We start from the raw sequence: 24838 nt of genomic DNA, 5'->3' as shown, positions 1-24838 counted from the left end.
CGCACGAGCAATTTTTGGGGCCCGAAGGACCCATATAACACCTTTGCTCCGTGAGCTGCATTGGGTACCGGTTTGCTTCCGGGTCCAATTCAAGGTGTTGGTTATCACCTTTAAGCCCTACATGGCATGGGGCCATGTTACCTGAAGGACCGCCTCGCCCCCATGATTTCAACCTGTCCCACCCAATCTCACAGAGAGGGCATGCTCCGGACCCCCTCAGTAAAAGAACTCTGATTAGCGGGGTCCAGAAGGTGGGCCTTCTGTGCTGTAGCCCCCGCCCTTTGGAACATCTTGCCCCCGGAGGTGAGACAGGCCCCCTCACTCCAGGCCTTTCGGAGGGATTTGAAGACTTGGCTCTGCCATCTGGCCTGGGGCAGGGAGGGAGGATGTCAGAAATGGGGTTGGCTATCCCCTTAGCGGCCTGGTATGGCCTCTATTGGCCTCTTGGATCTTTTAATCTCTTTTTATCCCTGTGTGGTTCTTTTTATAACTTTTAATCATGTATTGATGATTTTAATTTGATGTAAGCCGCCCAGAGTCCCCCATTGTGGGGAGATGGGTGGGGACAAGTTTACTAAATAAATAAATAAATAAGTAAGTAAATAAATAAATAAATGTTGTCATTCTCAATCGCTTGCAGAGAATGGAAGGGTAAGTGTTTGAAAAGCTGCAGTTTGATATAGCTTATTCCTGTAAACTGGTATGTGATTCTGGTATTTTCTAGATGTTTCTGCACAACAACCTCCAGGGACACCAGACAGAATATCTAATAGTACAAGGCAAGGGAATAAATGCAAAAGCCAGAAGTTAAGCTTAAACATTTGTTTTATTTACTTAGATTTATACCCTGCCTTTTGTACAGGCGCACAGGGCAGCATACATGGAGCTCTTTCCTACTTTTTCCCCACAACAACCCCGTGAGGTAGGCTCACTTGAGAGTAACTGCCTGGAAGTTATCTAGTGAGCTTCTGTGCCTGACAGCAGACTAGATCTCTTTGCTTCTAGTTCAGTACTCTAATTGCCACACCACAATAGCCTGAACTGGACTGTACAACTGGAAATAGGAATTCTGGTTGGAAGGACTTCTGTGCTGATTTTACAAATATGCCAAAAAAGACAGTTAAGATTATTTTTATTAATAAAGAAATATATTGTGCAACACTCTTCCAAGGAGTGGACTTGACTAAAGAACAATAGCAATAGATCTGCAATCCCAACCTTAAGTAACTGCAAGAGATTGTACCATATTAGTGACAACTATCTCCACTCCAACCAGCTGACAGAGTCAGTTCTTCAGTCCTTCTTACATTTAGTTTTCAATCTCAGCAAGGGTAGTGGTTTCCCTTTGTTTGCTCTACATATATTTCTTCCTCTCAAGTACTTACGAGCTATGAAGAACATAACGCAGCCTCTCCCACCCCACAGATTTTGAAGAGTGAAGAGAGAGAGAGAGAGAGAGAGAGAGAGAGAGAGAGAGAGAGTTATTTGTTCCACCTGCTATTGAAGCAGATAAAGAAAAGAGAGAAAAGCAAATGTACTCACCAGGCATCAGGCTGCTAAAAGCCACAGTTCTTTGTCCCACAAAATCTCGGCCAATGGGGTCATGATCCCAAACTAGAAATCGAACCAATGCTATTTCAGGCATATGGATAGTGAAAGTCAGAGTTTCTTCCCAAACAGGATTGAATCCTGTGAGAAGCAAAATATACAGCAAATGTTAGGGTAGCATTAATAAGAGAGAACTGCATATGAGATTAACAGACCCGTGACCACCTACATGTCAAATCTAAGACGAATTTTTTTTAATGAAGAACTAGTTATACAAATGGATAAACATTACGGCATCCAATAAAAATATTCGTGCCTTGGGTTATTTTAAATTAATTTCAATCACTTGCAAAGTTCCATGAAAACTAAGCTTATATATCATTGTATATCATAACTTCATCTCAACATTAAAAAATCCTAAGCAGGATCCTTGGCTATGTGTGTAACCAAATACAGTCCTGCCTTGATTCTGATTCCAAGAAGAAGTAGCAGGTCAAGTGCATTATCTGAGCATTCCATTGACCCCACAGGCTGAATTTTGACTGACCGACTGCCCCATCCGTTTGTCTAACATCACCCACATTATAGCCAAGCCTACGCTATAGCCTAATCCACCAAGATCAAGGTTTCCAGAATCTGAGACTTCCAAGTCAGGATCTCTGGAGCTCCAGTCCCAAAACAGATGGCAACAGAAGAGGGAGCTAGGCTGGGAAACAAGTCCATTCCATCATCCCAGCTGAAAGACCATTTTTATCCAGTGTCACTTCTCTGTGAACTGTATCCTGCTTGAAGAATTAATATTGAAATGCTCCCTCTTCTCTCCTCTTCCTATTCTACCTTTTGTTTTAAACATGGATGCTCAGCTTATGGCCCTCATGCAGCCCCTAGCCTCCCATTTACAGACCTCAATGTGCCAAGAGATCATGACATCAAAATTGAGAACCAAAATGGCTAAATTTTGGCGGCACAGTTTTGGGTGAACAACTGAAAAATAAGAGTAGGAATGTAAGAGCAAGGGCTCTGGAAGATGAAATATTCTCCCCTTGAGTTTTCCCAAACTCACAAGTACCCCAGAATGAGCCACAAATTATTGGTTCCACCCTTTGAAGTGACAATACTTCCCATGACCTACTGACTCTCCAGAGGATAGCAGTCTTAGGCTGAAAAATGTTGCCGATGCATTTTAAAATATCATAGATTCCATTCTGGGAATCTTTATTTAAATACTTTATATAAACAATATACTCTATACTTCTTCCCTGTCCTGTTTGTTGCACATTGCCTAAATGAATAAAAAAGGACAAAGTAAGGCATTTTGAAGCGTGTAATTCCAAAATGCCTTATCCAGAAAGCAGAATATTAAAGTCAAGAGTAAAAACAATGTTATCTATCAGAAAATATTGCTGAAGCTGAATAAAGCAGGACAAGCAATAATTTTTTTAACCTGACATTGGTGATGGTGGAAAGTCAATAGCCTTTGACAAATAATATTTTTTCTTAGCCTTTCCAGGTTGTTGGTCATACTTCTGAATACCTTAATACCTAATCAAAATGTTATATGACTTCATTTTGTAACTCTTATAACAGAAGCTAACAAGAGTTGTTTTTATAATTTTTAAGGACAAACTGCTGGCATCAATACCTGCTCTTCTCTATTTATAGAATATGCATTTCTTTTGCAACGACTGTGATTTAAGTCAATTGCATTGACCTTATCTGCTTAGATAGTCAGGTTCCATCTCAATTACTTACAGTAATCCTTTCAAATACAGTATCTGAAGGGCTCTCATTTTAAACATGAAGCAAGTTATGTTTATTGGAGCAAGAAAAATATTTCAGCTAAGCTTTAGGAGAAACTTCTTTAATAATAATAATAATCTTACCTTATTATAAAATAATAATCTTAATGACAATTTCATTAATGAAATAAACAACTCTGGTTGATAATAAGCCCTCCTTCAATGGAGGGATCTAAATAAGAAACTTATTTATTTTATATTGTCATGGATGATGTTGTTACATTCTGCTGCAGATCTTGGATTGAGGAGTAGGTTGGACCAATGAATAACCATGGTCTTCTCTGGTGGCATGCTTACAGGGACTTACAGTTGAGCCACTTCTGCATAGGGCCTTGTGGAATCTCTACCAAGTATCACATTCCATTGTTCAGTATTAATGAACAGCCATACAATATAATGCCGCTTGATGAAGATGATAATCATAAATATGTCCAGAACTTCAACTGAAAAATAATTCCACAAAACTGGGAAGAAAGATGCAGAAGCTTCTGGATCCAAACAGAACCACCTAATCAGGAAGTTTGGCTATAATATGAAATCCTAATGAATTTTAGGCAACTGTATAAACACAAAAGAGCCAGTTTGGTATAATGGTTATGACACCAGGGTAAAAGACTGGGAGTTCTAGTTCTGCCTTAGGCACAAAGCCAGCTGGGCGACTTTGGGCCGGTCACTCTTTCTCAGCCCTAGGAAGAAAGCAATGGCAAACCACTTCTGAAAATTTTGCCAAGAGAACTGGCAAGGACTAGGGACTACTCCAGGCAATCGCCAGGAGTCAAGGTTGACTTGAAGGTAGTCCCTCCCCTGCAAAAAGTCAGACAGCAATAGAAGCCTTTTCTTGTAAACTTAAAAAATTCAAAATACTGTTCAGTTATTTCACTTCTGCCAGTAATATATTAGATCCGCTGATTTTAATACTATTTTATCAAATTCATGTATTTGAAGACAACTTCATATAATCCTGTCCCCAGAAAATGATTTGCACAAAAATTGATGTGCATAATCTGGGAAGCTTCTATATACAGATTCCGTCCATTACTTGGTGATTGGCATCATTGAAATCTTGAGTAGAAGCCTACAGCTTTATCTGATGACCACAGAGCCTACAAGTTGTAGCTGACTGCATAAACACATCATTCAGGACACTAGATGAAATCATTTTGTATTGAGTTTTCTGCCCCAAAATATATCTATATATAGCTTCACTTTGCTTGGCAAAGAGATATTAACCATCTTGTATAGGCTGCTCTCATTTTGAGCTTCTATCTCACTGTCAATCGAGTCTGGAAGACACCAGAAATGTATTAGCAGACCACAGATTCAAATTGTAAATGATTTTCTATATCTTTAGTCATATACTAACATATTCTTGCTGCAAGGTGTATTACTTACCATTATCATCTACAACTCTGGTCTGGTCTTTGCAACAATCAGCTGGTAACCCAATAATTTCAACTTCAACAAATGGATCAATTATCTGCTTGAGACATTTTAGAAATACAAAATTTACTTGAGACATGTTTGGAAATATCTGAAGTAAACATTCCATCTTTCTTATATTGCACATAAAGATTTTATAGACCGAGTAAACTATTGCATTAGATTATAGCTATATTACAATTATATCACAGCTTTGACATTCAAACTAAATGTTGAGATTTGAATTTAATTAGATGATGAAATGAGGACCATTTTGCTAACTAGATGTATTTTACAGTAAGGAATGGAAGCAGAAAAGGTTTCTTGAAGCTTTGGTTTTTAAAAAAGCTCTGCCAGATATCTTCTGTGGTAACTTTTTTTCTGATTGTCAGACAGTGTATTTTTATTACCACAATGTTTTTACATTTTTTACTTAAATCCTATATGTGTCTCACATATATTTCTGAATAAACAATTGCTGTCAAGAGAGCACATCTTATTAATTAAGATTTCCATTTCTTCAAGTTACTGCTATTTAAACCAGCAGGAAGAATAAAAAGAAACATAGTTACAAGCCCAAGAACACCTTAAAAACCAAAGTAATGTTCAAGTTTCAATAATTCTGTAGAGGAATGGTACATCTTGTACTTAAACCAAATCATTTACCTTTGCATTCAGAAATTATTCAACCATAAAAATCACAAATTAAATCTTGGAAACTCCCAAACCAGAAATTTTTCATGCTGTGTGTGCACCTAGATTACTAATATGGAATGCAAAGTGTATTTTAGAATTCAAGTTGCAAGAATACATTAATAAGAAATTTATTCTAAACTAAGATAACAGCTTTAAATGACATAAATTCAGATGTGTGTCATTCGTATTATTAAAATACATAAATTGACATGCTTATCTAATTAATTAATATTAATAATATTAGTTTTAGGCATGCAATGAGCTTTATGGACTGATCATTGACCATAATAAAGAATCTGTCTGTTTTCTGTCTGTCTGTCTGCCTGCCTGCCTATCTATCTTTCATATGCCGATTAGAAACATACATATATCCTTGTTCAGGTCATCAATGAATCCCTTCTGCCATAAGTGAATTTACTCTTAACCCTATCACCAATATATTTTACCTCCCCTCTGTCTCCCAACATGGAATCTGGAGGTTTTGGTAGTTGTTGGCCACTGATGATTTTGAGTATAAGTTGCTTCTTAGGGAGAGCAGGAAGAGGATCTCCAGAATATGGATTAAAAGTGCCTACAGGATATAAGCAATGCGGAAATTTATAATCTTAAAGTAAGAAATACAACTTGTTTTATGCACCTTTGAGAAAAGCCTATAGTGAATAATAAAAGAAAGAATACAGCTGAGCTAACATTAGAATTCAAGTAAATAATCATATTTATTCCTAGACAAACAACTGTATCAAATGTTTCACTTGTTTGTAAGAGCCTAGCTTAGTTACATGTTTCATTTATCTCTCTCTTGCACTGAAATCTGAATATTTCATTATATCCTGGCCCTGACCAAGTTTCCAAACTAATATATTTGATGTTATCAGCTTTCTCCAAATAGTTGTCACATTTTAATATTAACCAATATGTCTTTAACAAATGGATGTATAGAAACACTAAGGTATTCAGTGCATTGCCTTGTATTACCTTTGCACATCTGTTGAGGTTTCAGGATGTATCCACAGTTGCCATTCATCCTGAACTTGGCTTGGTTTAACTGCATCACCCGCCCATGAGACTGGTAATTTAATGCCACTGTGGAATAACCAGATCTTTGTATTATTTATGATTGCCAGAATCATACTGTTATATGGCTTTATACTCATAGGGTTATCCAGACTAAATTAGTTTCATTTAGTACCTACAGAAATTTTATCAATGAGATTTAAAGCATGATTAAGTCCATTTACTTGAAGAAGTTCAAACAAACATCTTAGATAAAATTCAGTCAATTACATATCATCTCCAGTAACAGTTCCAGTGATGGGAAAATAATGAGGAGGTGATCTTTCACTCAGCTAATGATTGTTACCTCCACTATGGGAGCAGCAGAAATGCTTGAATGGATGGTCCTTTGGCCCTAGTCACTGTGATTTTTGGATATTACATACATTTAGCCTTGATCCAATTCATACTTACGCACTTTCTCTCCTTTTTGAAGACCCTTGAGTCTAAACAAAGAAATGGATAAAGGACATAGCAGAAGCCCAAAGAGCACTGCCAATAATTGTCTTTGTATGGATAAGGAAGAGAAGGAACCTGAATGCTTAGTACAGATATTATGAAAAGAGGGAGTAGTTGAATTAGTCATTAAGGAATCAAGATACTGGGGCCAGGGGTACATATCTTAAAGAAGCATATATTTTCTGTTGTCCATCCTCCCAGGTTATGGACAAGAGTACATGGTTATGCATGTTGGGAAGAATTTTTGTCCTTCCCATAGTAAAAGGTTTATGCTTAGGTAAAAATGAAAGTGGAGCCATCTAATCTCTCTTCCCTAGCATGTGAGCACATGTTTACTAATGTCAAATTGCCAGAGATCTTCCAAGCAGTTGAAGGTAATAAGCATATGCTCGTCAATGGCTTACAGCTTTCTTCAACTTGGCACCTTCTAGAACTTTCAGACAGGATTGAATTCCTTTTGCCAAGCTGATTGGCCATTCTGGGAATTGAAGCCCAAACGAAGCAGAGGAGATCAGGCTAGGGCAGCCTGACTTGATCCAAGAACAGGGATGGGCATTGGGCAAACTGTATCAGCTTCACCTAACAAACCCCTTTATTGCATGCAGTTAGGTAGAGATTTTATCAAAGAACTCCCCACTGCTGATCCAGCCCACTGCAGAATTTCGGAAGTGCCATGGTTCCAAGGAGATAGCAGATCAGTAACAGATTTGATGCTCTGTTAATCCACAGCCCACTTTATGGGGTGGAGCTAGCCATCTTCTTTATGGGGTGGAGCTAGCCATCTTCTACATGCATCTCCATACGTAGGTCTGCACCTTTTGTATTATGTGAACCACCTTTACCCTACTGTACATGAAATGAATGTAGATAGATAATTAAAAAACACTTGTCCATGGGGTAAAGAAAAGATTGACCACCTATATAACAGTCAACACCATGCACCACTCACCAAGCTGGCAGCCAACATTCCAATATGGTAAAGGGTTAAAGTTGCTCGAGTCAATCCGGTAGGCAGATGGATAAATTCTGGTGAGCTGCTTCTGATTATAAAGGATGAACTGCTCTGGTTTCTGCTGGACCACCTGGTGAGCTCTTGTCTCACTGAAGGATAATACATTCCCCACTGATCCTGCATAATAAGAGAAAATAATTAATAGGAAAAGCATAGATGAGACAGCTTTAGTTTGCATTTGTAGGGTTTCAAAGAAAAGCCATTGTTCCACTGAAATACAAACATGTTAAATAGGTCACGAAAATTGTTCTGGTTCAAAACAGAAAAATGTAAAATGATCTTAAAATTTAGCAGTGAACTGAATTCTCACCAAGGAAATGAAAATAGGCTTTCAAACACACACCCACACACAAATAATCCCCAAAGTCTAACTACCAATTTGATATGTATACATATAATTTAAAAAGCCAATGCAATTTTAGGCTGCATCAATAGAGAGATAGTGTCAAGATCATGGAAAGTGATAGTACCAGCACAGTGTTGTACTGGTCAGACCATGCCTGGAATACTGTGTCCAATTCTGATTGCCACAATACATAAAGGACCCTGAGGGACTGGAAAGAGTTCAGAGAAGAGCAACAAAGGTGGTAAGGGGCTTGGAGGCTAAATCCTACAAAGAGTGGTTAAAGGAATTTGGTATGTTTAGTTTAAAGAAGATAAGGGGAGACATGATAGCAATCTTCTGATACATGAAGAGGTATCACAGGGAAGAGGGAGTAGATTTATTCTCCAGGGCACCTGAGGGTAAAACAAGAACCAATGGGTGGAAGCTTTATAGCAAGAGATTCAAACTTTAACTGAGGAGGAATTTCATAACTGTGAGAGCTATTAAGCAATGAACATCCTGCCTCCTGAAGTTGTGGGTGCTCCAACACTGGAGGTTTTCAAGAAAAGACTGGACAGCCATTTGTCCAGAATGGTCTGAGGACTCCTGCCCTGGGCAGGGGGTTGGAGTAGAAGACCTCCAAGATCCCTTCCAACCCTATGATTCTATAACTATAGCCCTATTCTAGCAATATATGGATTGTGTAACTTTAACATACAAGCCGTGCCATGTTGCTTCTGGTAGTACAGATTTTCAAGCTCAGGAAAGCCTTCATACAGATATAGGACTGGACTGTGCAACCAAAGGGCTGCGTGTTGTACATTTATCTATTTGCTACATTTCTTCCTATCTGTCGCTTAGGGCCATATGTTTAACTTACAACGGCTGTGTGATTCTTTATGATGTCATCTCAGGAATCCCATTGTTGATACGATGGCAACATGATGCCAGACAACCAATTAGATTGGGTAGCCAATGCCACCATTTAGGGCAAATGAAGGTAATGCACTGTTTACCTTCCCTAAATTTGGGAGGGAAATGAATGCCTCAACCCATTCACCAATGCAACAAGAAACATTTCCTACTTCAGTATTCCATGCTAATCTATCAGGACTGTTGTATGGCTGTTCCTAAGAACAACAAAGCTACAAAATAAGTTTAGTTTCATACACATAGACATTTATGTGGACATTTTCAAACCATGACATAATTACTACTTCTTCCCTTAAATTTTTGAATACTAATCAATTTATCAAAATGAAGAATTTCAGATGAGGAGTTATTCTTTGCAGATCATTACATTTAAAAGGGCTCTCTGGCTTTCAGCGTAAGTCTGTGAAGAATGTTCAAAAGGTATGTGATCAAATAACTCGAGAAAATTCAGCAAGACAGATGGTTCTAATCCCAAAGGTATGGAAAGTCTGCACTTTAAAAAGCTTCATAATTTAAACCAGGGTAACTAATTTTTCACACCCAACAGTTGTGGCTCCTCTGAATGGTTTAAGTAATAAAGTAGATTGGCTGAAGTTTAAGTCAGAGGGGACAGACTAGAGTAATGAAACCTTACTTCTATACTTTTGAGGCTGTACTAAGTGCTACACACAGAATTTCAATTTTGTCTTTGCAGTCATAAGTACTTGAAACTTGGGCCATTATTCCAACAGAGATAAGTAAGCATAGTTTAAAAGTTCTCCCCAAAATTGGGATGTAACAAGAATCCAAATACTGTATATCCCTCTGGTAGTGTTTGAGGGGAATGAAAATCCTGAATGCTGACTTTTTTTAGCAATGTCCAGATTTGACAATTTTGTCATGGTTGTGCAGAAATTGCAGAAGACACACTGCATGTGTCTTCTGCAATTCATGACAGAATAAGAAATGTCATTACAAGATTCCACCCACCTCTGTTCTACAAGATAGGCTGCTAGCACTTTTTCATCTGAGTTTTGACTACTGCTCTAATGATGCTCATCAAGGACAATATGATGATCTCACCCAAGTCATCATCTGATATCCCAGCAGACCTGAATCCAGATGGCAAACTCTTTGCAGAAGATTGCTAAAGTATCATTACTTATGCATCTATCACTCTTACATAGGGATAGATATTCTAATTTAAAAAGCTACCCAAAACAGACTCTTGGATGGTCTGAAGGCTGCTGAATGAAGATGTCATTTCTGTACATGATGAGAGCTATGCCGTGACATTGCTCATCAAATATTTAATCCACATATAGTAAGAAAAGTTGAGCAGAGGGCCTAGGTAGAAGCCTGGAGGGACTGCAAGTGAGAAAAGTCAAAGAAAAGCAGGCAGGAGGATACTGGAAGGAAAACAAATAATTTTGAAACAAGCACTGTGAAAAGATTCTCAGGGATGAATTACCAATAGACAAGAATCAGAAAATATAAACTGAGTCAAAGACAGTTTTGTCACAAGCAGTAGATGCCAACATATAAATCAACCCATTTAACCCTCTTTTTAAGGCCAACTTGCCTTTGGTTTGGGGGAAGTTTTATGTACTTCAGTGGTATCTTGTTCTGTTTTCCACCTCTTACATGCCAACCCTGGGATTATAAATTCTTCTGTTACTGTTATACTAGTAGGATATGCCACATTGCAGGAATGATAAGTCACAGAACATGTAGCAAACTACAATGTTTTCTAAAACTATTTATTTAACATATTTATAGGCCAACAATGCATGAGAAATGATGGTCACTGATGGATGAGGAGGCTCAGATCAGCCATAATGTATCCAAACCACAATACAATTGAGAACCTACTTGCCTCACTGCCATCTCCTTGAGAATAAGAGTCACAATTTCTTAGTCATTCTTATTAATTAAGATCAACATTTCTCAAAATGTGGTCCTCAGAATGCCTTGTATTAAAATTCCCATCAGCCACACCTGTCAGGATATATGGGAATTGAAGTACAACACATCTGAAACTAATTTATTGCAGAAGTCATGAATATTCTCAATCTATACCGGTTGCTACATTATAGCATTATAATGTAGCTTCTATGTTATCTTTGGCCAATAAAGGCACCCCATTTTTTTTTTCTTAATTTTCTCATGAATACTGCATGATTCTTTAAAAAGCTTCCCCCATTAGTTAGCCATTGTTCTGGGAGGTCTTATAAACTGAGATTATCTTATATTTCAATCCAATGATCTTTATTCACATTTTTATAAGGCTGGAGGTAAGTTGTACAATCTTCTGAACCATTCTGAAATGGGCACACCAATGTCTTCTTTTTTTCCAACCTCCTATCTAGCCTACAACTCTCATATTCTCTGGAGGAATCCTATTCAAGTACTAACAAGGTCCAATTTTTCCAAGACCAAACATGATCAGCCAGATGTTGCCAGTATATCTACAGGACTATAGAAATGTTGCATTATACAAAATGCTTTTTGGACTGCATCCTTTAGGCAACCACCACTGAAAACCTCTGTTCATCCTCTGTTTGCATGAATGAAGGTATTGATGTGATAGAATCATTAAATGCCATCACATCATGTAAGGAAACACTTCCACAGGTTTCCTTATACAGTAATAAACAAGCTCAAACACGCACATACACACACAGTTAAGCACATAATACTTATATGTGTCTAAATATAATTTACACACAACCTTACCATCATCAACTATGTCTTGAGCTGCCACAGAATTTGTGTACACCACTAAATCAGAAAGGTCACGGCACAGCTTCATCGTTTTTCTCCGCCGAGCCAACCGGCTGAAAATTATTGGAAAGACAAGAGAAAGGATTTTTCAAAAGGTAAATGGAATTGTAAGTTGCTGTATCATACTTTTTTTTTTCTTGCCACCATGTCCAAAAAATTAATCTGACAAGCATATTATTCTTTGTTTAAACAACAAACAATTATCATTTGATCAGCAGGAATGCAAAGAGGAAGACAAAAAGGGAGGAAGAAGAAAAAGGGAAGGGGAAGATTAAGAAAGAAGGGGCTTATTAAGAGATGAAACAGTTTTCAAGGATTCCAGTTCATTTTTTAACCCTTCATTTCAGCCCTGGACCTTTACATATACATGCCTTCTCTTTACCAGTATCCAAAATTAATTTTAAAAAGCTGGACATATATCAGTTACATTATTTTGTGAAGGCAAGATAGATAAGAAGCTTTTCAAAACAACGGTACCCTTGGAACAAATTATACTTTATTAAATCCATAAACATAATGAGTTAAGACATGAAGCATTATTTGTGGGTTCTGTTTCCTTTACAACTGAATGTGTCCACATTCTGTCCCTGCAGTACATAGCTGCATTTCTTCATTTCTTAAAAGGCAATTGCTACATATATTGCAGGAGAAATGCACTTTAACCGACGGCTTTATTTAGCATAAGAAAGCTGGATGTGATGATCATTACTAACCTGTATAATTGTCCAGGTTCTTTCCCAGAAGCATTTTGCTGAGAATCTTCATCATCAGATGTGCTGTGAGATTTGGACTTTGATTTAGCTGCCTTCTGTTTGAGAAGTCAAAGTCTGATTTAACAGTATCCTCAATTATACAAAATGAGTTGATCCATTTATCTTAATATAACCCTGGACTATTACTATACAGTAAATCCTAGGCAACTTTCCATGACCTTTAATTTTTGTGAGAGATTGCTGACACACTTTTGTCAGCAGTTTTGTGATATTGGTGCTACAAGCTACTTTAAGAGGAAGAAAGAACCAGACAGAATCTAAACAAAAAAAAGAAAAAAACCCAAAATATCTTGTAGTCCAGACTTTAACTAGCTACAGTATATGCTTCTTCTCCTTCTCCCTCTGTCCAATCACTGTGTATCCCCTATCAGCAGCCTGGATAAATTATTTGTGTATTCTCCAGCTTCAATATTTTGGTGATTGGAGCTATATGGATTAAGAAAGCTGTGATGTAAGAATGACTTCCACTAGCAAAGTCTGAAAAAATGTAACATTTTACTCATTAATTTATTTATTTATTTATCAAATTTATATAGCCAATTCTGGGCGGCATGCAACAATCAACAAACATTTTACTCTGCTAACTTTGAAAGGGCATCTGCTGAAAATCAATCTGGAGGACAGATATTTTTATAAGAAACACCTTCAGGCTAAAGCGATTCTTTTACCACGTTGTGAAAAATAATTCAAACCAACATTTTTAAAAAATGAAGTGGAGAGCTAGGTACACTCATAAATTCCAGTGCAACATCACTGAAGAAGGTTCCTTGTTAGAAGGTAGTAAAATCTAAATATTTAAGTCTTAACTTGTCATTAAAACTGTTTCATTTCCTCTAAAGTCATTAAAGAAAATGTTCCATTTTTCAAAAAGGCATGAAGAAAATGAGGCAAATCTAATTAGCTGATATTATTACATTATTGAAATATTTTATCATTTTCAAAGAATTGAATCAGTTTTCAGAGGTACATTTTTCTGATAAGCATTCTACTGCATTTGTTTTCTCACAGCGTGCTGGGAATTTCAATTGTTGAAGGTGCCCATTTGCAAATATCAGACATATTTACAAAATTCATCTATGGGTTGAATGAACAACAAAACTTATTAATTTTCCTTCATAGCTAACAGAAATGAAAGAATATTACATGCACAATCAGTGCGTGGAGCATTTGCCTGTAAGCTAAAGCTAAAAGAATTAAAATCTGTTTTAGAGTAGCTTTATTATATGCAAAAGGAATATAGAAACCACAATGGTAAATATTCCTTGTTCTGCAGTCCTAATTTAGCAAATTCCATACAACACAAGAACACCTACAATTCCATGGAGCTCTTTGTTAAATTTATAATGATGCCCAGAATATAGCTCTCAAAGCTACAGATTCTTGGTCATGGTTTTAAACTGCATGAATCATATTTGATAAGCAGGTAAATGGAATATTACTATGCACATAGAACTCAACTCTTTTCATACATGAAGGAAAGATTAATGTGCAACTTTTTCACAATTATCGGACTGGCACTCCACTCCACCTCATTGTTTTATTGTCTACCCCATGTGCCTTTACTCTTTTATGTTTGTTGTTCAATGACTGCAATAAAGAATATCAATCAACTATTATCTATCTATCTATCTACCCATTCATTCATTCATTCATCAATCATTTACTAAAGAGTAATCCCACATATACATATACTAATATTAATTTACAAATCTCAGGTAAGCTGACAGAGGATTCTCAATAGTCTCCATACTAACCATGTCTGTGTGTATTTTACAAGTGTTATTTGGGCAAATTCTCCATCCAATTTCAAGAAATGTACAATTAGCAATCATGCTGGGATGAGGGGGATATAAAAATGCAAATGCCTCCAGTAGTAGGTATCATTGCTTTAAAAAGCAACAAATATTCCAACCAAGTCTTGAGTACAAAAATATTCTGGACCCATGTACGTATCAGCAATGTTAGAAAAGTTTTTTTCCAGAAACTTTTTCTTGCAAAAGTTTGCAATGGATCTCTCCAACCTCCTGTATGCTGACCTCACTTCTACTGAAATGCAGAAGCAAATATACTGCTCTTACAGATTAGATCTGAATTGCCATTATGTACTGCAAACCTATTTTCACCCCCTCTATTCAAAACACAATTGTCATTGATGGAAAAATCAGGATAGTATCACTTTATTTCAGTTGTACCATAATACTTTTCTACAATAGGCAGATTTATGTCTTATCTGCAACACATCTTTTTTTTTCCTCATTAGGGATGAGAAATCAGGTATTTATTAAATTCTGAAAGGACCTTTCTTAATTTACTTACTTTGAGTCCCAACTTTCCCAAAAAGGAATTCAAGAACCTATATATTTTTTGCCTCTCTCACCCCTATTTTATTCTCTCAGCAACTCTGCAAGATAGGTTAGTTTACGAGATTCTGGGCTTACTCTGTCCCAATGGAAGGGACAGAGCTGAATCTAACTGTCACACCATAGAGCCACTACGGAGTAACAATTACAAATCTAATAATTTCATCTAGTTCACATTTTGAATTATCAGACAGATTTGGATCCTATCAGTGAGCTAACTCCCCAAACATAAGCAAATATTCTTGAAAGCTGCAGCTTTTCTTTAGGCTCACCCTCTATTTAGATGGTTAGTGCAGGGTGGGGGTTGGGAAGAAAGGATTCATAGTCTTATTAATGCTTACCTTATGTTTACCGAAGCTGCCCATGAGTTTACTGTGGGATTTTCTGCTAGTGTCCTTCAAACCCGAATTCTGTGAAAAACGAAATAAGCAATGAATTCACAAAAATCATTTTCTAGTTTAATTGATTAGCACATTTGCTCCTGCATGAATTTGACCGTCAAGTAAATTGATTAGTAAATCCAGATTCTACTCCAAGAGGTTGGTTGGTAGAACCCCCCAAAATTGTCATCTACAGCAGTGTTTTCTGATAATTTTAAGGTAAAGTTTTAGCAGATATTAGATTACCTTAGGATTTCAACTGTTCAAAATCTGTGAATTCTTAAACTTTTCAGTCCCAAGAAATAACAGTGTAACAAAACAGGTTGAGCATAGCAATGGGAGTAGTCATAACTGGTACAATTACATATTCATTTTTATTGCATAAACAAGTATATGCCATATTACCATGCACAGAAATAAAGATTGTGTGTGTTATTTAATTTGCTATGATATTTGCGTATCATAGATACATTCAACAAATAAAATACCAATTAGAAATCTAGTGCTCCCAAAGCATTGTTTTGGACTCAGATGCTTAAATGAAATCAAACTAAACATTATCCAGATGGACAAATCAACCAACCCTGTGCTTTGACATTCTCAGATAAACAGGAGAGGCAAAGAAGAAGAAGAAGAAGAAGAAGAAGAAGAAGAAGAAGAAGAAGAAGAAGAAGAAGAAGAAGAAGAAGAAGAAGAAGAAGAAGAAGAAGAAGAAGAAGAAGAAGAAGAAGAAGAAGAAGAGGGGGAGGGGGAGGGGGAGGGGGAGGAGGAGGAGGAGGAGGAGGAGGAGGAGGAGGAGGAGGAGGAGGAGGAGGAGTCATAGTTCTAGGACACCTGAGATTCACACAAAAGAGATTCCCTTGGGTCATCAGCTTGATGATATGTGACAGGATCCAGTGTTTCTGTCAGAATATGACAGAAACTGAAGAGAGAGATTGCTGAAAAAGGTGCTGAAATAAATTCCCTCAACTATTCACAGTGCAAGTTGGTTCCATTATATAACATGCGGCCTGAGACAGAAATGTATTATCCATTCACTTTTTTGCGAAGAACAAGGAATTATTTCCCCCAGCCCACTAGGTGAATTTTTTTGCGGAAGGGACCCAAATCATGCCTACTCTGCCAGATTTCATAGGATGACCAGAGACAATTGGAGACAGGTGGTCCTGCAAATAAACCAGCCCTGTGCTATGAAGGGCTTTATAGGTCGTAAATAACACACCTTGAATTGATTGCACCCACAAGCCTTTAGGGAGCAGTGGCATGAAATGGGTATGCTGAGGTCCATCTATAACTGGACTCATGCCACTGCATTCTGGGCAGTAGTCTACACAGGAGATTACTATGATATGATATGATATGATATGATATGATATGATATGATATGATATGATATTTTATTTATTTATTTATTTATTTATTTATTTATTTATTTGGTAGACTTATCCCCACCCATCTCCCTGCAATGGGGGACTCTGGACCCCCCCCCCTCCAATACTCTGAGTTTGAGTAACTTTATCATCATTCCAGACATGGCTTCAAGGAACTTGGGTAGGGAGGCCACTATGCAGCAAGGAAGTTAGTAGAGTAACAGCAATGCCATTTGATCCCTACAGCCTAATCTCACTAGTCTCACAACCAGCTATTTGTGGGGAGTCTTTCCAATATGCCTATAGAAAACACACAAGTTGGGCATGAGGACAACAGACTCAACACTTTTTATTTGATCACCACCTAGGTCAGTGTTTCTTAACCTTGGCAACTTTAAGATGCATGGAATTCAACTCCCAGAATTCCCCAGCCAGCATGGAATTCTGGGAGTTGAAGTCCATGCATCTTTAAGTTGCCAAGGTTGCCAAGTTGCCAAGGTTGGGAAACAGTGACTTAGAGAATACCTGGTTGAAGAAAGCTGCGAAACAGGGACAACTAATACTGAATGTGCAATAGCAAAATGCACTGACTTGTTGTATAGATGTCTTTCAACAGATAATTGTAACTGTTGTAACAATTATCTTGCTTAGCTTTATTTTATATTTTATTATTGCATGATTACTTTTGATCATATTCATTGTACACTATTATGATATTCAAAAGAATAAGGCTTTTTTTTTTTTAAAGTAAGCTCTAGTTTCCAGGAAAAAAAAAAATAGAATCATAGATTTGGAAAGAGCCATTAAGTGATCAACTCTGACCCTCTGCTCAAACAGTCCAAGTTAAAATAAATGAACAAGATAATGTCCAACCTCTTTTGATTTTTTTTCTTTTGCAGCAAAAACTCTTTATTGGGGAGGAACAGAGGAAATAGTGACCAGTTCTCCCTTTTTAAAGTAAATGTCATCCTTCTTGTATGAACAAAAGAAGAGTTATTTTTTTATGGGACTTCTGCAATAAATGATAAATACACATGATAATGTCAGCAATAGACATTCCCAGAAGACTAAGAAAAAATTCTTACCTGTTTAAAGTTTACATTTAAGCCCTCATGTGTTGCTTTTAAAAGAGCCCTCACAGTGAAGCTATCAGGATCTTCTTTGTCTCTGATTTGAGACTCTTTTAATATGGATTCAAGTTTTTTTCTTATAAAAGACTCCATTTGATGCTGTGTTGTGCCATTACTCTGAAAGAGATCAATAAGCAGCAATAAAAATTGTTAACTGTTTGTTTTTTTAAGGCAAATAAAGTTGGGAGATGTTTCCACCCATCTAAATAGATTCTTTCTTAGGTATTCCATTGCCTTACTTTTGAAGTAAAAGTAAGTTACAGCCAGAAAATAATTTCTTTAAGATTTTTCATTCCATAAAGAGAATATCTGAGATAGCAACTTATGATATAACGGACAGAAAAACTTCTTGACCATTCCTTTATTTCCTTTGGGTATAATCTAAGACAATGAAATATGCTGCAGCGTATTAGAACGGGATTTTTAGGAGTGCCAAGTAAAAACAAATGTCTCTTCAATTATCATTCAATCTGATGAAAGAGAATTTGAAATTCTTTCAAAGAAAAGAGAATTTTGGAGAAATTCTTAGGGTGGAATGTGGTATTTTTGCACTTCTTTAGTTATAAGGTAGCCAACGGGTGAATATGAATTGTTTTGCCTTTCTCTGTACAAATGCCTCTCCAGTGGTCTGCACCATCCCTATCAAGGGCCTTCATGAGAGGACACTTCCCATTGGGCTTTCCCAGAAGCAGTGCTCCTGTCTCCACTAAAGCCTCTCTTTACCTGCACAGGACATCTGAGAACCACTTATGGAAAATACATTGCTCAACTAAAAAGTTACAGTAAAGACATAAGAAATAAATGCATATAGCAATGTGTTTACACTTGTATAGTATTCAGTAGCATTTTATCTGGGAGTATAAATTAGAAATCTTTTCAGTCCCCTGTCCAAGAAACAGAGTCATTTTCACACTGGACTATGAAATTGGGATAGGATTCAGATGCAAATGCAAATGCAGATAAATTAAGTATGAGTTTATATGTCCATACCTGCTTCCATCTTAATCTAATCTAGAGTTCACTGACCCAAGGACATTTCACCACAGAAAGTAAAATGTCTTCATGCAGGTGGAGCTCTGAGGGAGAATTTAATCTCTTGGATCTGTGAATATATATTTTTAATTTGAGCGTTGAGTATCAACAGCCAATTGATCCCTTTCCGTATGACATTTGCAAAGTATTAATCAGTTTTGCAACGTGTGGGAAGACCCTCATATATGCCATCTTGAGTTCCCAGAGAAAATCTAGAATAGTAGTTTTGTTAATCATTTGAAAAAGAAAGTTCTTAAATTTCCAAAATACAAATGAATCAAGGTTCCTTTATTCTTGTAAATATTGATGTCCTTATTCATCTTGAGGAGTTTGGCTCTTTTATGCATAAATGCCAGATTACTACAAGAAGTGCCTGAAGGTGGGAGGAACACTGCAATAAGAGACTTTTCACAGAAAATTGTATGAGCATCTGCTTTCTCAAAACTAAACCCAAGGGGACCTTGTAATATCTAAAGCATCACAGCAATTCCCAAGCTTACCTGCAAGATATTTTTGTGCAAGTAACTGATGCAAATGAAGACGCAGGAAACCACAGGAGTCATTTTGATAATATACCACAAACAACACAACCACCCTGATGAGAAATGTAAAACACTTAAAAACCAAAGGCACCCATCCCCATATTGGCTTACATTCACTGGACTCATCTCTGCCCTTGACAACTCCTGAGATAATCAACAATAAATTTTCTTCCACAAATATGCACGCGTGCACATGTGTGTGTGCACACAGACAAACATATACTCTTACAGAAATATATAGAAATATTTCAAACCAGTCAAGCATAACTTCCTTTGGTCTAAAATTAGAGCATCTATTCAAAATGGAGCAGACATGCTGCATTGCATTGACCAATGAAAACAGCAAAAAAGAAGAGAAGAAAATAGATGGAGAAGTGGACATGGAAGCCACATGGCAACTACCAGCACAGAAGCAAATACAGAACTTAATAGAAAATTAGAAAAAAAACAAATAAATGAAAAAAATGGGTCTTCTGTTATTATTGAGCTTGATGAACAGTTTGCTCCCTCTTTTGTGAGAAGAACTGAGATCTTTGTGGGATCTCACAAAGGAGCTCAGCTTGCTTAGCCTCTCAACCAGCCAGAGCAAATTTTTGGAGGCCCCAGAGAGGGAAGGAAGAATAAATGAATATTGCTTTATACCCATTTCTTCCAGTACTATATAAAATTCTGTATACAAGATCATAATCAAATACCCACATTTTACATAGCTCTATCAAAGGTATGCCCCTCCTTCAAGAGGTTTACAATTTAAATTTTGATGGGGAAGTCAATGCAGGTTGCTGAAAAATATAAGTTACCCAGTGGTGTAATTTATGCTTATATTTATTATTCAGCATTCTGATAATATTTATGATAGATAGTTCATGGAATTATTATTGTTGGTCACACAGTCAGCCAGATGTTTAGACTGGATTTGGCATTTTTGTCCATTTATCGAGTCCTTCCCAAGGACCTGGCATAGGCAGATGTTGTTGTTTGATGGTATCGTCGCAGGTATCATCACAGGATGTAAGCTGTTCCAAATAAAGCTCCCTTTTGCAATTGACTGATGGTGATTTTGTCAATGCCAATGGTCTTCAAGTGGTGCTCTAGATGTTTTGGGATTATTATTATTATTTCTCTGGCTCTCAAATAAGAGTTTCACACATCTCTGGAGCTCCTTCAAAAAGATGCTGCTGCTGAATCATATTTTTCATAAATCATATTTTTCATTATTACACACATGGAAAGCAATAACACTAATGGCATTTAATTCCTGTAATTTTGAATTTAATTATATTAAAATTGCACTAAATTAAAGTTTCAAAAGGTGGCAACACTCGGCTATTCTTATCTGGGTTCAGAAGCTGATGATGTGGGCATCTCTGATTCTTACAGCAGAGAAAACTATTTTATAAACAAAGGACACAGGGCAGATGTAGCGATATAACTGCTGATTCAAAAAGGCAGGAAGAACACATCTAGGATTGTAATCTTGGAGTTATCCTATAAAATGGCAAGATTTCTTGGTGTTGCTAGACAGAGGATTTTTTGAATGTATGGCTTTCTATTTTTCTGAAATAAATTTGCTTAACTAACCTTCATAAGTCTGCTTGAGGTTTGTGGAATGGAAAGAGAACTTAATCACTGTAGCTGGTGTAAAGTCTTGACAAGAACTAAGCAGAGTCAAACCTAGCCACTTGGATAAAAGACCAACGTGGAATCCTAGAGCTGTAGTCGAGATTGGGAAATTGAAAAAGCATTCCAGAAAAGGAATGATAAGCTACTTCTACCAAGAAAACTACTCAGACTTATCCAGGAAGTCACTAACCTCAAGGTCACTTCACTAAGTTACACTTTGGTCCTGGGCCCACCTACTTTTTGGAAGATGGTTTATGGCATACCTGCCAAAGACTAACGTCTGGTATCAACTTGAAAAACATTTTGCACCCTTAATATACAGAATTATAACCCAGGAGTGCATTTAGTCTTACCTTAAGGGGGAATAGGACCATTATATCACTATTTAGACAGTGTGGGAAAATATAGATGTATGCCACCATCAGAAAACATACTAGAGGTACGCTATGCACTTACATAAGAAAAATTTAACTTGCAGTCATCTTCAATTTCATCAGCACTGTCTTCATCAGAAACCTCTCCTTCTTCAGCATCTGCATCAAGACTATATGGGAGCTTTTTACCCTGAAAGTGAAAATGACAATACATTTTTTGAAACTGCTATTCTGGTACGAAACTCAACTCAAGTCAATCTTATGTTTAGCCAAAAATAACTGTTGACAATAAATGTATCTAAGGAATCTAAGTAAATCCAATGATATGTATGATATTGTATATGATACAATAGAGTAGCATCCTATGAAGATTCCAGAAATTCTTTCTTAGAAAATCATGATAGAACAGTACTGTAGGTATGAATGTCCAATTTTTATTCCAGTAGCTTTTAAATAATGAAGCTGTCAGTGTTCTCCTACACTCTCTGTTATCTAGATGAAAATAACCAGGCCCTTTGCCTTTTCTGATATTCATTCCAGGTAATCCTCTGCTTGGGAATGGATGACCTGTAAATTCAAAATACCTTATTTGTATCAAAGCATCACTTGAAATGACTGAAGATTCCATCTTTTGTTCATGCTAGTTTCTAAATCACTTTTTCAGAATCTCTTCCAATCTAAAGCCAAGCTACATATTCTCCCTAGCATGCAAAACAGCTGTTTCTAGGTCTGTAACTGTGCATGGGAAATCACATATTGGCACGCTTAATAGTATACTATAACAGGAGACCAAAAGACCAAAAATAAAACAGATCCAGTGATGGGTATTCCAACCAGATGCCTCTTGGGAAGTTCACAAACAAAAGATGAACATAACATGTTCCCCAGTAACTAGTATTCATAGTCTGAATTCAATATACAGCCATTAATGGCAAATAACCTTTTATCTTCCATGAATTTATCTAATCCATTTTTAAAACTTTCCAATTAATGGCCACGGTCTTGTTCTTTTACTAAAGAATAGGCTGACACATTTGAAAAAGAGACAAAAACATAACTCTCTCATTACTCAGGCACATAGTTTTATACACCTCTAGGCACATATTATACTTTATACACTTCATTATATTGTTTTATTAATTTAGTAGCACTTATTAATTTGAATATGCTACACCGCCTAGAGTCCTACTCAACTGTGATAAATCAATCCCATAAATAAACAAAACAAAACACAACTGTCTAAAAACCTGGGAAAGCATAATCAATCTTGGGCTGGGAGCTAAGTCAATAAAAGGGAATTTCCAGGGGCTCTAAACTGCTCTGTGATTGAAGTGGCTTAAAAAAATGCAACTCAGACTGTTTCTACACCTCTCGCCTATCTCTGCAACAAGTAGGTCTCTCTCCATGAGCACCTCTTAACAGGGGCTAGCTCATTCATGGTTTCTTAATGCTTGTTAGTTAAGGCAACAAAAATTGTTAGGCATTAAGTCTCCATCAGATGGTTGTATCTCATTTTAGAACTCAGTAATTTAATAAAAGACTGGAAAATGAAAACTGGCTTGATAAGGTGATGAAAACTGGACTTGATGAGGCTACATCAAGGCACATATACTGGGGACATCTGAAGGGCATAATGATAAAACTATAATACAGCCTTCGTTTAAAGTTCCAGAGTCCTCATATTTCTCATGCAGAGTATGACAGAGTTATTGAAAAAAAGAAAAAGATATCAGGATTTAACAGCCCACAAAGTAAAAAAAGCCTTTAAGACGACAAATTCATGGAGAGCTTGGCTATTCAGAAAACCCTCTTCCACCCAAACAACTTGATCCTGCCTGAGCAGGACTTTGTATCAGCTTGTCTTTTGATAAAAGGATTGGTGGCTGTTTCCTACTCATCTTCTCTTCTGTGCTATGAGAAGATTAAGGCTAACATTCTCCTGTAGTCTTCGTATTAGAACCATTGAAGAGACAAGAACAAATGGTGACTGCTGACAGCCCATACAGGTAAGGAAAAAAGAGGTCCATCAGGAAGGTGCACAGACCATGCAGCTCCCTGTAATGGACTGCTGATTGGCACCATATTTTACTATGAGATTTAAAGGTGACCTAAGAAATCATTATTAGCAAAAAGTGTATTCTGCCCTTCCATCCAAATGGCGCCAAATGGTACATTAGTCACACAGTATCCTTTCAGAAACCAGGTCTCACAGATATGAGCTTGGCCTCCTTCATTCAAAATTTCTAATTCAGAACTTCCCAAACATATGATCCAGGAAATATATTTATCAGGATTAGAAACTGAAGGGACATGCTTGTCTGAATTAAAAATCGGATGAAAATGATTCCCTTTTAACAGCACGAATGAGCAGGATCATTACCCATTAGAGATGTGTGCTCCAATCAGTGTCTACTTGGCTTACTGCTCGCAATAAGTGTATTCTGCCTTTCCATCCAAATGGCGCCAAATGGTACATTAGTCACACAGTATCCTTTCAGAAACCAGGTCTCACAGATATGAGCTTTGGCCTCCTTCATTCAAAATTGGTATAGGAAGCACAAAGCAAGTAACATCTCAGGGTGAGTAATAAGCAGCTTCTCCAGAACCTTTGCCTGAATGTGAACAATCCAATTCTACCCAATTTAGATATAAAAGGCAAAGGTTCCCTTGTGCTCAGTTCCTGGTGATTACATGAATCCAACCGTGCAGTTTTCTGCCGATGCCTTCTGCTGGCATGGTTCAACTTTCCTGCAACAGTGGAACTGATCCCCTATCCAAGACCCTGCTTAACAGCCAAGGCTAGATAAGGTAGGCCAGATACTGCCACCTACTGAGACAGTTCAAACACAGAGCAGAAGAATTATATAATCAGCAGAAAATTCTACATCAAAAGAAAGCCCCAAAGCTGTTTATTGGAACTGAATGGCTAATTATCAACAATTTCAATCCGTTCCTGGGACAAGTGATTAACATTGTAACATGGCCTCAAAGGCCCCTATAGATATTTATCTGGATCTTCAGATTACTATGAAAAGTCATTTTCTGAGTACTTCTTCAGAGAGAGATTGGTCAGGTGATTATAGAAAGAGTAGCATTTTCACCGATGGCTACCATTTGTGGAATGGCCTCCTAGAAACACTCACCTAGTTTATAATCTTTTCAAGGCGAGAAGAAAAGGTTATTATTTTCCCAGATTTTCAAATGGCTCCTCAGACTCCAATTTATCCAGGAGCAGTCACTGTGAGAG

The 24838-nt window shown here is 37.1% G+C and overlaps 1 protein-coding gene across 1 annotated transcript in view; it reads right to left on the bottom strand.

Moving 5' to 3' along the window:
• Positions 1 to 24838, bottom strand: part of PLCH1 (phospholipase C eta 1) — a 147059-nt gene that overhangs the window by 12519 nt on the left and 109702 nt on the right. The window contains exons 12-21 of the mRNA XM_088132148.1: positions 21674 to 21781; positions 17976 to 18137; positions 15482 to 15550; positions 12721 to 12815; positions 11960 to 12060; positions 7924 to 8103; positions 6438 to 6545; positions 5909 to 6033; positions 4740 to 4824; positions 1543 to 1689 (exon numbers count right to left, since the gene is read on the bottom strand). Of these exons, the coding sequence (XP_087988274.1) occupies positions 1543 to 1689; positions 4740 to 4824; positions 5909 to 6033; positions 6438 to 6545; positions 7924 to 8103; positions 11960 to 12060; positions 12721 to 12815; positions 15482 to 15550; positions 17976 to 18137; positions 21674 to 21781 (1180 nt within the window). The remainder of the gene's footprint in view (positions 1 to 1542; positions 1690 to 4739; positions 4825 to 5908; positions 6034 to 6437; positions 6546 to 7923; positions 8104 to 11959; positions 12061 to 12720; positions 12816 to 15481; positions 15551 to 17975; positions 18138 to 21673; positions 21782 to 24838) is intronic.

Source organism: Python bivittatus, unplaced genomic scaffold, assembly GCF_059951505.1.
Source record: "Python bivittatus isolate LINGU-HERP-01145 unplaced genomic scaffold, Pbiv_v1 ctg000980_np1212, whole genome shotgun sequence".
NCBI classification, from domain to species: domain Eukaryota; kingdom Metazoa; phylum Chordata; class Lepidosauria; order Squamata; family Pythonidae; genus Python; species Python bivittatus.
Note: the sequence above shows the minus strand (reverse complement) of the source record. Positions and strands in the feature narration are given on the sequence as shown.